The sequence below is a fragment of the Mauremys mutica genome, chromosome 16 (assembly GCF_020497125.1).
Source record: "Mauremys mutica isolate MM-2020 ecotype Southern chromosome 16, ASM2049712v1, whole genome shotgun sequence".
In the NCBI taxonomy this organism is placed as follows: domain Eukaryota; kingdom Metazoa; phylum Chordata; order Testudines; family Geoemydidae; genus Mauremys; species Mauremys mutica.
In genome coordinates, this window is record NC_059087.1 from 9,174,287 (window position 1) to 9,192,544 (window position 18,258).

Sequence of the window (18,258 nt, forward strand, 5' to 3'; positions counted from 1 at the left end):
TGAATGTCAAAGGAGAGCCTGGATTCTGAGGAAAGCTTTGATGAAGACAATCCAGCGGATATTCTATGCCCCCACACACAATGGGGTTCTTCTGCGCCACTTACTCAATGTGCTGGTGGGAAGAAATACAACTCCCCGCTGAACCACAAGGCTAAAATTAGAATCCACTCACCCCTGAACCACCACAACTATAGCTAAAAAGAAAGTAGGTCACACAATAGCTGGCTAACTTGATTTCCTAGAATCTCTAGCCATGTGTTCTCCTCTCTCACCTGGCACACCCTGTAAGTAGGGGGGACCCACACACTTGGGGAAGCAGACACTCCAGTTTGCGGTGGAGCACTAATCCCTTGCTTTGGCATTTAAACAAGTGCCTGGTTTTCCTCCTCCTGAATTCAAATGGATGGTCCAGGGACGCATTATCACCCCAAATGCAGATTCAAGCTTTCCCTCCCACCCTGGAACAGCCTGTCTCGGCTGCCTGGTTCACCCTTGGGCCTGGATAGCTTTCTACTTTCTATGCCTTAAACGACACAACAACATTTTGCTCCACCCCCCGTGAATCAAAATACAGATCTTAGCTCCCCAGCAACCCTGCTTTCTGCAGCAATTGACTGGTAGCCTCTCTACATCTCAGCTGGGAGGTGTGATTGGGCTACATGCATCAACAGGGATTTCCTTCCTAACCAACCTAATGGCATTCGTGTTCAGGGCTGTTTTTGAAACTCAGCTTCATGGGGTTGTGTTTGACTCTGTGATCTCCTACAAAGTATGTGGTGGGAACACCTTTCACCGCCAGAAACCGACCAGTCACGCTCCACTAACACAGCTCTCAGCAGACCCTAATAATCAGTGGCCAATAAGAGATCTCAACACTCTGTGGACCAGTGTGTAAATCCTTTCATTATCAAGAACTAGTGTAACAAATTAAACACACAGTCTAGACTTCTTCTATCAACTTCATTCAGATTCTGAGACCGTATCCACCACCGCAGTATCCAAATGCCTCCAGCTCTTACAAATGTGACAAAGTTCCTCCTCTGCCTTGATGGGTCCTGTGCTTTCCTACGCTCACCTCAGATGTTCATGGCAGCCCTCAGTTTGGCCGCTTTTGCTAGAGGCTCAAATCTGCTGTTCACTCAGCTCATTTTATCACTGGCCAGCATGGGGGAAACAGAGGACAATCTCCACAGTCTCTGTTGTCCCACCTAGTGCGTCGGGGACAGGCCAGATCCCTTTCCAAATTAGACCTTCCCTTTTGGTGTGTCTCACAGACCAGGTCAACTCCTCCTGTGTCCAATAAGGAGTTGTGGGGGATGGGGGAACCCAGGCCCACCCTCTACACCAGGTTCCAGCCCAGGGCCCTGTGGATAGCAGCTGTCTACAACGTCTCCTGTATCAGCTGCATGACAGCTACAACTCCCTGGGCTACTTCCCCCTGGCCTCCCCCCAGCACCTTCTTTATCCTCACCGCAGGACCTTCCTCCTGAAGCCTGATCACGCTTGTACTCCTCAGTCTTCCAGCAGCACCTTCTCCCTCCCTGCTCGTTGAGTGCCCCCCACTAACTGAGGGGAGGTCCTTTTTAATCCAGGTGTCCTGATTAGCCTGCCTGCCATAATTTATTCTAGTCAATTCTTAATTGGCTCCAGGTGTCTTAATTAGCCTGCCTGTCTTAATTGGTTCTAGCTGGTTCCTGATTTCTCTATGGCAGCCCCTGCTCTGGTCACTCAGGGAACAGAAAACTATTCATCCAGTGACCAGTATATTTGCCTTCTACCAGACTCCTGCACCCCACTGGTCTGGGTCTGCCACACAAAGTTGTTTTGCTCTTCACAGAGTTACCTTCAGTTTGTCAACCTCTCCCTGGTACTGAGCCCCCAGGGGAGTTAAATGCACACCCGAGAAAGGCAGCACTGGGAAGTGGGGGGAGAGGCTGAATCTCCTGGTAGCTCGCTGAAGGAGGATCTGGGAGATCCCTATTCAGAGCAGCTGCAGCGGAAGAGGGGAGCTGAATAAACACAACCCAAACCCTTGTCCTGTGTGTTACTAGAGCGCCAATTGCAAGACTGATTTGATTCATATGTATGCGCACGTAGAATCCCACACATGTTCTGTTCCCTCCTCTAGAGGCTGCACTACTGCACTCCCCAGCAGCTGACGAGTGATCTCAGTTCACAGCACTAGGCTGGCAGCCTGCTGCGCCTTCTATTTAAAAAAAAAAAAAAGGTTGATTGTTTATTTACATTTTTACCCAGGGATAAATGGGATCCCCCAAAAGAGAAGAACATCCCAGCGTCACATGGATATTACCAGAGCTACATGTGGAAGAAATGTGTTATTTAGTCATCTGGAGTCAGACTTGACCTCCGTTTCATCCACATCTGTTTTGAACAAGCACGTGCTATTGGGAAGGTTCATAGCAAAACCAACGCCAGGTTTTGGGCAGGAATGAATATTAGCAGTATTGGGGCATGAACTGCAGAACACGGACAAAGTGAAACCACAAACTAAGAACTGAAGCCAAGCCGTCATGCTCAGCTGCTTCCAGTTCATTGTTACCATTTGCTCTCAAGGGCACATTTAAACTCACGTTGTTCTTCACATTCTTTTCAGCACCATCCACTGGACAGTTCAGTGACCCCAGCAGCCCCAAGCAAGCTGGACGGGCAGTATTGTCACTCAGTGCGGGGTCATGGCACTTCCAACAGATGACACTGTTCCAGGGACAGTCCAGCTCTGCCTGCCCCTTCTGCTGCAAAAATCCAAGCACTGCATTTATACCTTCTACCGTGCACCCGGCAAGTACACTGAAAGCGTGATCCCTAGGATTGGAACAACCTTCCTGAGCTTCTCTCCAGTGTCTCCTCAGATCATCAATATAAGGTTTCAGTTATCCAACCAACCAGACTGGGAAACAGACAACGAACCAATCCACCCTGCCCCACGGTTCCAACCAACCCAACGTGCTCAAAACCCCACCCAACATGCTACATCTTCCCCAACATTTGTGAGAAAAGCTTACTGCCCTTGGTGACGGCATGATCCTGTGGTCCTCATCTTTGTCTTCCCACTCCCTGGTGTTCTTGTCTTCACCTAAAGCCCAAGCAATTCGGGTGGGGATTTTGGCCAAGATTCTCCAAAGTGACTAGTTATGTTGAGTGCACAACTGGAGAGGACTTAAAGAGGGTCAAGAGTTTTCAGGAAGCGCTTACGCACCTGCCCCCTGAAATCCAGGTTCCTTTGGGTCATCTCAAGGTAGGCACGCACATTTTTTTAAATCTTGGCCTCTCTCTTTATGCAGTTCCACGCAGCATCATGCATATCTAGGTGTTTATGAGTTATAAAGAATGACACCCTTGCCAAAGTAATTGCTTTACCTCTGAGTAGTGCCCAGGGCATGTAATCTTTAAAAGTCAGGCACCTGGAGTTCTGCAGCTCACAGTGAATTCAAAAGACTCACAATTCAAAACAATTAGCAGCTAGTCACTTTCCTTTTATGCAGAATCATCCATTAAACCCAACACCTAGAATGAATGTGCTTGATTATCTACAAAAGGGCCCAATTTTCTAATGTCAATGCAAAGCACCCAGACAGATTCATTTCTCCTTCAACCCCAATTGCAGGCAGTGGCTGCGTTTAATGAATTAGCAGTGCAGGAGAGTTACACACTGTCAGCAATTCCAACACGCCCTTTTATTAAAGTTTGCTGCTGTGTTAAAATGCCACAGATTCAGCGCTGATTTGTGTCAATCTCCCTTCCACTCGCCTTGCCCCATTTAAAGTGTTCAACACAGATCACATGGTCCTTTAAATCCCCCCTCCGCCCTTAGGCTCTCTAAGTCTGTTTTGCATAATCACACTCACGGTTAGCACTGGATTCTCCAAGTGCAAGGGGTTGGGAACTTGGCACAGCTAAAGCCACAGGCCAGGCCCTGCCCTGCACCGCGGTTCTTCAGAAAGCAAATAAAGGGCAAACTCGTTCCACTAATGCAAGGTTTTTCTCAACGTTCCAGGCTGATGACCCCTTATTCAAAGTCAAAAGTGTCCATAATACCCTCACATTTACCGCAGAAGAGTAAAACCACGCAAGAGTTACAACAGCAACAAGCCGAGATAATGTATCTGGTTTTGAGAGGCTGAAAGAGAGTCCTTGACCTTGAAGGGTAAGGGGGTGTGCGACGGGGGGGGGGGGGGGGGAAGAAGAGGTTTTCTTTGCTTGATTGTGTTTAAATGTTGAAGGCCTCACATTCCCCACCGGGGGTCGCGACCAAACACCACCCTACAGGAGCAGCACTGAGCTCCCAGGGAACGCCGCACACCAGACAGGTGCAGAATGCTGGCGATAACCTCTCAGATAACCCCAGTGATACCAAAGTGCTCTGCAGATGGCACAGGCCAACATTTTCAAACAGGAGACCAATGGGAGCTGCAGGCGCTAGGCCCCTCTGGGAAGCAGGCCACTTCCATATAGGTGCCTAAATATGGGATTTGGATGTCTGGGGCACCCACGTTTGAACATGTCAGACTCAATACTGTGCTTACAAGCTACACAGAAAGGCGGCCATCATTGGGGGCAAGGGGGCAGCCAAAAGAGCCCCCCGCCCCCAGCACATCCAGCCGTGGGAGGGGAGTTTCTAAGGGATCATCCCACCGGCCAGCATACAGTAATTCAAGAACCCAATTTACCCCAGGGAATGTTACACTGAGTGGTTCCTGTTGGTTGATTGCATCAGGTTCCAGGGCATCATTCTAGGTATTTCAAATCCAAGACTTATTCCCATTAAACCCTCACCCCTTCCAGCAATAGAACATGCAACGAAGAACCACACTACACAATTAACACCCTTTGCTCTGGCTGTCAACATCCACCAACCGTCATCTCTCGCAATTTCCACAAGAGATCACATGGCAGGTAGGCCACTTGCATGTGCTGCTGGCCGAAATCCAGGTCCCCCCACCACTGGCCTGACCCCGGTCAATTGTTACAAGCAGTCATTTCCTGATGATAATACAGGCAAAGCTAGTTGAGTAGTGAGTGCATATGCACAGCACAACAGCCACGTTAATACCTCAGTCAGTTCAGCAAGCGCTGGTCGGTAAGTGACTTACCCTGTTCTCATCATAGATTATCTGCACTAAGCTGCGATGCTTGGACTCAATAGGCGGGGGTGAGATCGGTTTCTCAGGCTCTGGTGGTTTGGCTGCTTCCTCCTCCAACTGTTGCTGTGAAAGGTTGAAAAGAAGAGGGGGGGGGGGGAAAAGAGTGAGTGGCTCGAAAAAAGAAACACTCCGGCCATATGAGGCTCTCTCTCCAGCACTGTGACAGATCTAGAAAACGTAACCAGGAACCATTTCCTGTGAGACATCAGCAAGACAAAGGGGCTAACAGAGGGGAGGGGAGACTAACCCTTTAACATTTCCTGTGGCCTCAGCCAGGGTGTTTTCTGGCCACAAACTGGGTAAAGCGTCCCTCTTAGATCTGTCCTGTGGATCTCGACTACAGATGCGATGCATAAAAAAATAGCTGAATGAAAATTCCATGGAGGAAAAACATTTCTCAGAGCAGCAAAGTTCCTTGTTTAGGTCTTAATTTGGAGCTGCACTGTTTGCCACTCTCATGTTTAAAGGGGGGGCGGGGAGTTGAGGGGTTATGGGACTTTTTTGGTTTAATATCCCACTACTGAGTTCTTAGTTCTTCACTTGAATGAGACGTCTTCTGTGGCTACGTCTCATTATTCTTTTTCTATTTACAACAGTGCCTCAGAACCTCAGTCAAGCACGAGGGCTCCCGTGTGCTAGGCGCTGGACAGCCAAGTATCAAAGACACAGCGTCAAAGAGAGCTGACAGGATACTGCAGGCAGATGAAACAGACAAACAGGGTGGGGAGGACAAGTAACACCGGGATGAACCGAGTTTAGCAGAAAGGCCGAAGTCGCAGCTCTCCTACCCAGTGCCAGACGGGAGTGAGCCGCAGGCATCCCGGCAGAGGCAGGATGTAAGGGGGAGTTCAGCCAATCAGGAGACGGGAGCTGTAGGGATCTCAAAGGGAAGTGCGGCCCATGCATAAAGGGCGGCATCATTAGACAGGGCAGAGATGCAGGCGGGAAGTGGGCAGGCAGGCCACAGAGACAAACTCTATTTATTAGACATTACTAAGGAGCCCAGAGGCAGGGTGTCAATCATCATTAGGGGACTGCTTCTCAAGGTCAAACGGCCCCACACACTTACTGGAATATTGGCACCTCATACAATTCTAGTAACATCAGACTGACCCAGAAGCTGCTGCTAAGGGCATCAGCACGAGCAGCACAAGCCGTTCTCTTTGGGGCATCTACAGACCAACGGCCTGTCTCAGGAAGGTCATTTTCAAATCCCCTTTTCCTTCTCTGTGTTACATAAAATGAAGGGAATGATCAGAATCTGGTAAAAACTCAACACCCCAACAGCTGCAAACTAGACAGAGCTGAGCAAGGGGCCAGCGTCCAGTTCAGACGCCCCTGCCCTGGGAGACAGACTGCAGCTGAATGGACATCTCTTCCTCTGTGGTCCTACACAGAAAAGGGGCGTGTGGTGGTTCCCTTAGTTCTGAGTCACAGCCTTACCCTGGCTGTACAGGTGAGGTACCCAAACTCCATCTGCTGAGGGCCAGCGGGGCAACCAGCAGGAGCCCAAAAGCCACGCCCAAGTTCCCAGACATGTCCACGGCTTTTACCAACAGCAAAATGAGGATAACCCTGAGAGTCACCTAGATGTGAATGCTCAGAAGATGAAGTGAAGCAGCTGCTTGTTTGAGCTCAGCAGAGACAGGCAGAGAGTGGCCGTGAGCCACATTTCCAGGACTCCGCAGGTGGCGCTTGGCCTTTGGGCAGCCCTGCTGCGGAGAGGAAGCACCTTGGAAAGCGCTAGAGAAAAATTAACTCTGGCACAGCATAAAATCCAGCGGGTACAAAACGAGGGCTGACGTGCTGCACCGTTAAGAGAGGGGAGGTAGGAAGGTACCTAGGCAAGCTACATAACACAATGCAAGTGATTTCCTCCTGCTCCAATAGAGTCTCATCTATTGTCATCAGAAACACTGAATCACACTGATCTTAGAGGAGCCTCAGATTTCTAAACATACAACTTCAGCCCTCTCTGGACTGACATTTCAGCCACTGGCGCCACTGCAGCGATGCAAACCCCTTCACACCAGTGCAATGCAGTCTGCATGCCTGCGTGGAAATCATTCTGCATTGATGCAAATGGTATCTATGCTATGGGTTCACACTGGGGCAATTCTGAAGTCTCAGCATAGGCAAAGTAACAAGATGAGTGTGCACGCATATGCACGCTCAAGTGTGTTTCACGAACATTAGTGCATGATGCTGTACAGTACATCTGCCATGGCCTGAGAAACATTTGTGATTGTAACTGTTTAACTTTTAAAAGCGAACGTTAAAATATTCCCAACATCCCAAGGAACGGCAGCCTGCCAGACGATGTACTGCATGTACAATCTCATCCTGGGTCATTATTGTCCTCGTAACCAGTACGAAGTGAGGAGAAATGCCAAAATCTTTTCAACAGGCTGGAGGAACCGCACAGATGAGAGAGGGAATAACCAGGAAACCCTGAATGTTATGTGCAAGGTGCAGCAAAACGGGAGAGTGAAATTGTGAAAATCTGTGCAATTTAGATTAATTTGCAAATGACTCATCGGAAATGCTGCTCCTGAACCAACAGGATGGTTCTCATACTTGGAAACCTAAAAAAACAAGAGAGTGAGTTGTGCAAAGACTCAGAAGTGAATCTGGAAGAGGCTTTGAGGATGTTAATTTAGCTCAAACAAACAAACAAACAAACAAACAACAACAAAATAGCAACCCGGGTCATGCAGAAGCGCATGGGGCAGCTATCCAGAATCAGGCATAGCGATTTTTTGGGAAGCTCTGCAGGAAAGGGGCTTCTCCACCAACTTCAAAGGGCTTGGCATCAAACCCTAGCGCCCTTAATTGTGTCCTGTCCTTCCACCTAATTTCACACCCAATCTTCCAATCCTGACCAAATATAAAGCACCATCAATACAATAAAACCAGCAACCCCCAACTATCTCTATCCTTTGCGCCACCCCGCTGCCCCAAAGCCAGAGGAAATGTATATTGTGCCTTGCAGTTTGATCTCAAGACCCAATAACTGAGGCATCTGAAGGACAAAGGGTGGGTTCGATATTCCCTTTTGGGAATATGCCCCACTACCGGTCCCCTCCGTTTTAAACCAGGGGACCACTGTCTCCACTGATCACAACTCTGGCAGCATCCAGGAGAGAGAAGTGATTCCCCACCAAGACGAGGTAAACCGCTTAAAGCTTAACAGGTCAGAACCAACATGTTCAACTCCCCCTAGGAACGAATCAGCAACCTGTGTCTTGATGAACTACTTTCCCCTGGGGTTTACAGTGCACGTCTAGTTCTTTGTTCAGCTAGAACCGCTTCCAAACAGAGCTGGGTCCAAGCAGCAAAGGTCCAATCCAGAACAGAACTTTCCCAGTGTCTGCAAGGGTTAGGCTCCAGGGTTGGGTTCAAGGAACGAAATGCATGTGTTATTCTCATAATAGAAAAGAAGTCCTTTACAGTCCCCAACGCTACAAAATCCAGGAATTCAAAACAAGAGCCTCAGATTATCAAAAAAACCAAAACCCCAATTTCTATCAGGGAAAGGATTTGGGTAAAATCTCTAGAAACTTTGATAGGTATTTTGGCAGCCCACAAAAAAAGTTTCCCCAAGTGGTCAAAGCTGTTCCAATTGGTTTAAGATAGAAGATTTGATGGCAAATCAAGAAATGAATGTTTCCAGCTCCTGAAAAGCAAAACCAACACCTCTGCAAATCTAATTATAGCTGAAACACAGTGAAGAATTACAGTCTCTCCACTCTCCAGGGGTGTAATACTGTACAATTATCAAAGGTGCAGGCCCACCAATGACCGTACACGGACTAGGGGTTACTTCCTCTCTATGCTCGCTGAGATTACAAAGATGACCTCAGTAGGTTTAGCCAGCAACCGCTTCCCCTGGAATTTGTGGAAAATGGCAAAGCAAAATAGGTCAAGGTACTCAGACACGAACAAAGACGGATCTTAAAGGTCTGCCACAAAAAACAGGCTGGGACTGTGACCTTTACAATCAGAAAATCAGGATGAGTCTTGACAGTAACACGCCAACCCTCCGCTAGCCTGCAACTTCCCTCTTCGTCTAAAATGAAAATCCCATTGCAGTGACTTCAAGGCAACACAAAGCCCTGTCATTAGTGACAGCGTAAGCTTCCCTCTCCTCCTAAGGCCAATCAGTTTCTAAATGAAGGCAGCACCTCTCTCTCTTCCCCAACGACAATGGTATGGTAATAACAATACTTCATCTGCAGTACGTATGGCAGCAAGCACAGATCCCTCCCATTTGGTCAAGTTGCATGAGGTGTGAGCTGAAATAGCTTTGACTCCAGTTTTCCGTGAATCTAGTTAGTCTTTGGTCTGGTCTACACTGGGGAGGGAGGGGTTGATGTAAGATACGCAACTTATCTTATTAAGTCGACATATCTTATTTCGACTTACCTCCCGCCCTCGAGGCGTGGGATCAACACCCGCGGCTCCCCTGTCGACTCCGCTACCGCCGCTCGCCCTGGTGGAGTTCTGGAGTCAACGGGAGCGCGTTCGGGGATTGATATATCGTGTCTAGACGAGACGTGATACATCGATCCCCGATAGATCAATCGCTACCCGCTAATCCGGCGGGTAGTCTGGACGTACCCTTTGGCATGGTTGCCCTTATTCAGAGGTAGATATCATTTAAATGTTCATGTTTAATCCAGGCACATGCTAGTTCCTGGGCAGAAATCACCGGTGATTGGTCTACATACACAAGAACACGGCAACTTTAAAAGAATGAAACAGGGTTTCCAACTCAGGAAATCTATTTCTAAAAGTTATTCTAAGAAAAAGTGGCTGAGATACAGCAGATAAAATTCAGCTGCGGGAATTGTCCTTTAACATGATAAACCTACTTGGCAGATTTGGCAAATAGGCCAAGTCTTGGGTTCCCCTATGGTGCTGCAAAGCTACAGGCCACCATTGGCTCCACCTTTGCCAGCAGGTGTCAGTGTTGCACTTCTGACAAGCATTTTGGGGACAGCTTAGAAAATATTTGCAAAGAAAGAAAATCCCAGCCATTTTTTTATTTTTATTTTTATTGGGGTGGGGGTGTGTCAAGATCCGTGGTACCATGGCCAGGAATAACTGCATGGAGATTATCCTTCCTTGTCATGAAAGTGGAGAAGTGGGAGAAGTGAAAGAGATTTAACACATATGAAAAAGAAGTGGCACATGAATTAAGCTGGGGAGGAGCAGCTGGACAAAGCAGCTCACTGGTGCATTGGATTTCAGGAAAGAAAAGCTCCTGGGCTGCTAAAGACTTTGCTTCATCAAAACCCCTTCTGCCAGCCAAGCCCAGCGAGAGCCTTCATTGCCATTTTTGGAACTACCAAGGAGACACTGTTGCTGCCTTTTTTTTTTTTTGCACAGGCTTTGCGTACAAATGTATTTAATTCTCTCTAAGACCTCCCAAGGACAGAATGAAAATGCACTGAGACATTAGGGCATCGTACAACTGCTCTACTGTTTGCTCAAGGAAGATCTGGCTAATATCTTTTGTTTTCTCTCTCTCGTGTTCTTTAAAAGTCAATGGCTCAGATGCCCAGATGGACCAAATGTTCTCAAAGCATTACAGGTAGGAACTTTTCTGCTCTCTCTTTTTCCCCGAAGCTCTTACATATTTTTTCTTGCACTGAATCCTAAAAGGCCAGATGTACCGAACTTTCTTAAGGAGAGGGAAGGCCACGGTCAATATCTGTAACTGATCGCACACTTTATCTGTCAGCAGCTACTTTTGCCACGTTCATAAATAATCTGAGCATTTGCAGAGGATTTATAAAATCAGAGTCAGGTGGAGAAAACGAGACAAACAACAAAAGCCTTTTCTTTCCAGGAGGACGGCCTGGTTTTGGAAGGTGCTAAGTACCTGCAGCTCCCTTAACTTCAATCTGTGGGTACCCAGAAGCTCTGGAAAAGCCAGGTTGCAGAGCTGTCTGTTATGAGGACACTGGTCCCCACAGCTCCTGTGCATTAGTCCTCCAACTCCTCCAGGGGCTCTCCAATCCAAGGTGAGATGACAATCTTGTTCTGCTTTCCCAGAGCCAAGCTCCCCAGCGGTGCTTCGCTGGTGACCTGGCCTGCACAGGCCTGGATGCCCTGTGCCCTTGGTGAAGCCGGGTAGCTCAATGAGCACTAAGACTCTAATTAAGTGGAACCTGTTGATCTCAATAGGCTAAATCCCCCCTCACTGCAAACTGACCTGGGGATGGACACTGCTAGCGTGGTGAGGTCGCCGGACCAAAGGTCCCTTGGGAGCTTTTTGGAGCAAGGGCTTTTCTTTAAAAGGAACTGTAATGAATACAGTGTTGGTGCAAGGTGCCAGCGTCTTTCCTGAGACAGCCCTGCCAGAGAAGGGGCACCACCCCTGCAGATGGGGGAGGCACCTGGGGCACAGTGCCGCACTACAGCCAGTTTGGGCCACTCTGCAAGGCAAAGCAGGCAGAAAGGCCACCAGGACCAGGCAGTGTGCAAGGAAATCATATGGCTCCCATTCCAATTTCTCTCCCAGGCCACAGTGAAGGGGGCATGGCCGCAAAACTGATGCATCTGGCTGATTCCCCAGCTGCCAGGGCAGCCCCTTGGAGCATAGGGAGCCAGGCATAAGAGGGACATGAAGCCTGCTCTCACATCAGCAGCGACCTTTGACCCATTCTGCCCTCCTCCCCATCCCTCCATCTGCTCCTCTGCAAAGCAGCTTGGGGAGGCCAAGGGATCTGGCCCAGGAGTTTAAAGCCGACAGCGTCCTTTGAATTCTGACTTTATCATTGCGCCACCATTGTCCTGGCAGGCCTGTCTTTAAAGGAACCAGCCTTCCAGCTGCAAGCGCCAGAATCTTATTGCTCTCAGTCCTTACGGCGGCCCAGACTCCACCCAACTCCCACAAAATAAAACAAGGGAATCCTCTGTGGGTTTAATCACTCCAGATGTTCCAGCTGCACCAATGAAAAGGCAGCTCTGAGGCCATTCATTTCACCTGGCATCACAGCTGCTTCTTAGCCCTGCCGGCTCCCTTCCCCTCTCCAGCCCCTTTGATACCTCTGTAGGGAAATCAACTGAGAACAGGTGTCTAGGACTAATCACACCACACTGTTTAAAAACAAAACCAAACTGTCCTGATTCCACTTACGAGGGGGATGGGGAGGCATCTGTTAATCAAAAACTGAACTCTATTCATAGCAAAAAGGGGCATTTGGAATGGCCTTGCATTAAAGAGACGAGAGAGCTTGGTTCTGTGCCAGCTACAGCACAGCCTGCTGAGAGTGCACGTGAGCGCGAGCGTGTTCCTGGGCGTGCGTGAGTGTGTGCATGTGAAATGAGAGGAGTCTCTTCAGTTGTTTTATTGCACTCATTATTCCCTTCCTGTGCCGCTTCTGCAGAACTTGGGAGGAACGTCAGCAACTTGTTTTCCCTCTAGGAGCATGGAAATAGACCCAGTTTTTCATTCAGAATGACAGCCCAATTATACCGCCTCCTTAATTCATAAATTCCAGGGCACACGCACATCAGGAGAGCTGGCTCATCTCTGGGGCGGGTGGGGATTAGCAGTCATCAGCAAGCATTACAGAGCTTCCTGACGCAGGGGAAGTGACAACTGGTAACAGGGAGACACAAAGAGAACTGCTTTGCTTTAGGCATTGAAAAAACCTTTATAAAAAAACACAGGCCGCCACTGTGCTTTTGTCATGTTAATCTCTTAATGGGGTTATGGTAATCTGCGTGGCAACAATAAACCTGGGATGTGCTGGTGGAGTCTTCCACCGGGCAGTCTTCTAGTATGCTACATAGACAGAGACGGATGGCCCAGTGGCTAGAGCACTAGCCTAAGATTTAGGAGACCTAGGTTCAATTCCCTGCTCTGCCACAGACATCCTGTGTGACCTTGGGCAACTCACTTGGCCTCCCAGTGCTCATCTGTAACATGAATAATAGCCCTCTCTGCAGGGAGGATATGTACATTAAAGACTGTTATGTGTCCAGATACTACAGTAAAAAGGGCCAGATCCTTACTGAGAGAGCCAGACCTCCCTAGAATAGCAGTGCACGCAGCGGCAACCAAATATGGGTCTCTTCCCCTCCATCAACTGCAGGAAGGGAGCCACCCAGGGCCCTCTGTTACGTCTGCCTGAGCCCAGGCACAAGGAGCAGGTTAGATCACAAAACAGCAGGGAGCAGTGTTCCCAAGACTGCCACCAGTGCAGGGCTGCCCTATCGCGTCAACACACAAAGCTTTGGGTCGGTTTTCAAGCTACAACGAGAAATCTCGGTATTGCAGCTTTATTTTGGGACACAAGCACCAGGGGAAGAGGGAGGACGGGACAACTGGGGCACACACTGATTACAGAACTACCAAGCATGCTGGAACACCACAAACAACAACGTATAATGCAATCCGGGGGGCTTCCTTCCATAGGCAGAACAGATGGAGTATTATATGGCCGGGGCACTGCAGAGAAGCAAATCCCTTCCTGAGACTCAGGGTGGAAATAGCCAAGCACTGAAATCAGCCTTCACAGATTCAGAACCAGAGCACAACAGCATTTTTCTCTTAACATTTCCCACCATTGCACTACCCGCCGCGCTGCTCCTGCAGCATTACCATGGGGGGACTCTAGCTGAGAGGAAAGAGAGTCTTGTGATTACAATGCACAGGATTGAGGACCTGGGATCAATTGCCAGCTCTGCCACCCGCTTCTTGTGTGACCCTGGGCAAGTCACTTAATTTCTCTGTGCCTCATTTCCCCATCTATATAACAGGGACGAAAATACTTCCCTTTACCTCATCCCTTGTCTGTCTTCTCTATTTAGATTGTAAGCACCATGGGGGTAGGGACTGGCTCTTACCAGGTGTGCACACAGCACAGCACAATGGATCCCTGGTCTTGGTTTGGGACTCTTGGTGCTAATGCAGTATAAATAACAGCGCAGACGGGCCAGCGAGCTGCCCGGGGGAAGTCTAGGAGACACGCTGGTTAAAGCGCCAGCAGTTGCCTGTGCCTTATGTACAGCAGCTGCTGCAATTGCTGCCCTCAGTGGACGTCCGTGGACGCCTGGAACCGCCGGGACACCATTACAGGGAAGTGCGGGTGCTCTGACAGACATATAGCTCCACCAGCGCCAGGCCACCTTACCTGTTTCTTTTTCAGCTTGGAGATCTGCTGTTCCACCATGGTGATCTCCCGATCCACTCGGTCCATGTTCTGGATCAGCTCCTCCTTCGAGAGCCTGGAGGGTAACAGATCCAGCTCCGAGTCAGGGTGGGCGGGGCTGACCGGAGACACAGGTTCCAGCTTGCCCGTCAGGCTTCGCTCCTGTGGAGAGTAAGAACAATCCAATCAGCAATTTCTCTGGAGAATTCAGCACCTTTTCCTCTCCCGCTCTCGTCACATGCTGCAGATGCGCACTTCCCTGGTCACTTTCCAGCCCTTTAACTCCCTGGCTCCCCCTCATCTTTATGGTCACCCATGCTACTGGTCCAAGAATGGCCACTCACTTTGGGACCATACACTCCTACAGCTCCTATTGACAACTGGTTCCAGACTACCACAAAACTTAACACGACAATAGCCGCAACAGCTAAATTGAGGAAGAGAGAGTGTCACACGCACGCACTTTGTTCTAAAAGAATTCCAGAAGCCTCCCAAAGAGAGAGAGAAATCTAGTCCACCGGGCGGGGTGGCGGTGGAGGGCTTTCATGCTCTTGTTAATTTGGGGAGGCGCTCAAATACGAGGGTGGCATGTGCCAGATAAATAAGAAAAAAGAGACGCTGTATATGAGACTAGGTTAGATAAAATAGGCAGAGCTCATGACCAATGTCTGTCTGCAGGCTCTAAAGCAAACAGTATTGGAGGAAGTGCTCTTCAAAAAAGAAACTTCATGGAACAATGCAACCTAACAGAGTTTCAAAGAATAGTTCTCATTAGGATGGCGTCGGCTGGGGCGGGAGGGGGAACCACTCTGGGGAAAAGATCAGAATGTTCAGCACTTTTGATTTCTCCCAAGCAAAGCAATGGTGTCGCCGCTACTAATTAGCCAATATCTCCAGACCGTCTTAGAACAATAATCCTGCTTTTGTAGAATGCCTTTCACCGCAAAGATCTCAAAGTGTAACTTCTGATATACAAACTTGGCAAAGAGCTCCGTTCACCCACTGACATGGAGCCCCGCAGCTGATTAACATCACATGGCAACGTGAGAAGTAGTTTAGGACTGGACGTGAGCTCCAGCTCATCCCAACGCCAGCAGAGCTCGGCAAAGAGGATTCTGCGTAGCTCTTAACTGTAACATCTGCTTGCACACAACCTCCTCTCTCACATGTGTCGGAGCTAGGGTGACCAGATGTCCCGATTTTACAGGGACAGTCTCGATTTTTGGGTCTTTTTCTTATATAGGCTATTACCCCCCACTCCTGTCTCGATTTTTCACACTTGCTGTCAGGTCGTCCTAGCCGGAGCCCAGAAACCTTGAGCGCCTTGCACCGCTAGCAAGGACTTGAATATCACAGCCTGAAACTGCCAGGGGAATTTCAACAGGCAAGAGACAGATTCTTCCAAACTGGCAGGACACTGAAGTTAACGCTCGTGCCTTTACAAAGAGCATCAACAGAACCTGTAACGACCCATCAGGCTCTCAATTTGATGGGGCGCCACTGCTTCCATGGTGACTCAGCCCATCCCCATAGTTCCTTACGGTCTCCTGCCCACGTGCTGACCCAGCCCTGACCCTGTTTTGCTGCGAGATCCGACAGGGTCCCAGTGCAATAGCCTATTCTGGCCTAATGCATTCCACTCACAGTCGGTAGCTACAGGTCATTGTAATTCAGTTTATCTGTTCATTTATTTTGCGATGGGATGGGTTGTTTCCATGGGGGGGAGGCACAGGGGAGGTAAAAGTGATGGCTTAGTTTGTAACCTTAAACCACAGACTCAATAATCACCCCGCAGCTGCTCTGAGAAAAATTTGAAAAAAAAGCAAACAAAGTTCACACAACTTTGCACCTTTATTACAGCAGCCTCACAACTGGAGACAAGGCTACCATTGTTCTCCAGCACCAACTGGCGCTTTTCATTCCTTCCAGAAGGGCTCCCTGCCTCTCTGACTCACGGGCTATGGATGACTGCCAGGCTAGCTTCCCGCCTGGACCAGCGACAGGTGGGCTATTCATTAACTTACCACTTGCACTTGGGGGTTGTTTCCTCCTTTGGGAGGCACGGGGCGACGTGAAATCAGACTGCAACTCGCTGGGGCCAGCCATGCAGCATAAGAACGTTCGGCTGCCTTGGTTAAAGCGGCAGGCGCACGCACAGTGAAGTGCTATGCATTGTTCTGGCCCTGACATCATTACCCATGATGAAACCTTCTGGGATTGATGTGGGCGTAATAAAAGATACCACCTTAATGACACTCTAGCTCATCACTGAATTAATAACTGCTTACTGGGAATTGCAGCTGCAGCACGTAACCTCCGCGCCTGCTTTCTGAACTCCTAAGGCAGCCTCAGGAGTGGGGCGTGCATCACAATACCACATCTTAACCCTTGCCTTGCTCCCTACTCGAGCCGCCCATGGACAGCTTTGATACAATTCAAGGGATTTTCACTACACTTCAAATGAAGCTTCATGCTGCTTCCAGTCAAGGTTCACTCAATTACAAGCAGGTTTCACTGCGCTAGCCTTCCAGAAAGCAACGTTCCTTGACTCCTCAATGGGTATTCAGTGCTGCAGTCAAAGGGAATCATCATCTTCTATTTGCTTAGCCAGAGCAGAGGACTGAAAGGGGAAGATGTTGCAGCAAAGAATGGGGAGGAGATTTCTGCCCAGGCTCCATTCCAGCCACTGGAAAGAATTGAGAAAGGACAGTCAACGCTCTTCACGAGCGCCGCCTTCTCCCGGCATTCTTGCCTGCCAGTGGCTGTCCCAGAGCTTCTGACCCCAGGGCCACAAGGGCTACTGAATAATGTTCTTGCTTTTCTTTGCCTTCACCCTCCCCCCCCCCCTTCCTTCCTTCCTCCCTCCCCGTTATAAAACTCTGCTAAGAGACGAGGAGTTTGTGGATCAAAAGAGATGTACAATTCCAAGACTGGACTCACAGACGCCAAACACCCAGGAGGGTCTCTCTTCAAATGGCTTTATTCCAGTAAGACTATTTGGTAGACTTAAAGGCACGTTGGGTCGTCAGTGCCGCTCCTGCTTCTGCCATGGTGAAGATAAAGCATAGTAATCTGGATATTAATATCCTTTCCTCACCACATTCCTTACTATCACAGGATGGGGTTTTTCCATTTCTTAGCATGAGGAGACACCACAAAGGCAGCTGAAGAAGTTGACTCCAAACGTTCCTCCAAAAACCAAGCTACAAGAGCATTAAACACATACTGAGAAGGCAAAACAGTGGATTTCTGTCTCGCTCGACTGACACTGGGCTAAGATGGTGCAAGTGCTCAATTACCTACCAACCACAACCGGAGAGCTGAGGCCCGGCCTTCCTCATGGGCAACTGCTAAACCTTCCCCATGCTCTCAATTTTCAAAGCCAGAGGAAGCAGAAGATAGATTTTTAGGCATGCAATACGTGGTTTGCTCAAGCCTATGGGACAGCAGGAGTGGGAAGAAAATTGTGTGCTGATGGTGTGTGGGTGAGCAAATCATCAGAAGTCATTTCAGTCCACAATTTCAGAGCTCAAGAGAGAGAATCTAAGTACAAAACAACAAAATGAAACTTGCCCGCATTTGGCAATATACGAAACGTAAGGAACTTTAAAAAGATTAAAGCCCTTTTTGTAAAACCTTCGGAGATGCTGTTTCTGCTGCCCAGTCACATTTTCAGCTTACAGATTCTGAAACAGAAGCGCCGGTATAGTGGAGCAGAAAGAATGGCAGAGCGCTACCTTACATAAAAGTACCATCATCTCGCATTACGTCAGCAGCACTCAGAGGCTCTTTCAAAAGTGATAATTGCCATTTGCACAGACACCTGTATATAGACAGAGAGAGGCAGGCAACAAGGACGCAGGAGAAAGGCAATGAATGCAGACGTCTCTTGGGAAACTCACACTGATAATGAGGTTCGGGGAGCAGCA

At 48.9% G+C, this 18,258-nt stretch overlaps 1 protein-coding gene across 18 annotated transcripts in view; it reads right to left on the bottom strand.

The window, feature by feature from the left end:
* Window positions 1-18,258, bottom strand: part of NCOR2 (nuclear receptor corepressor 2) — a 404,125-nt gene that overhangs the window by 200,548 nt on the left and 185,319 nt on the right. For all 18 annotated transcript variants that reach the window (XM_044990015.1, XM_044990019.1, XM_044990017.1 and 15 more), the window contains 2 exons: window positions 14,312-14,491; window positions 5,112-5,225 (listed from right to left, as the gene is read on the bottom strand). In XM_044990015.1, coding sequence (XP_044845950.1) covers window positions 5,112-5,225; window positions 14,312-14,491 — 294 coding nt within the window. The remainder of the gene's footprint in view (window positions 1-5,111; window positions 5,226-14,311; window positions 14,492-18,258) is intronic.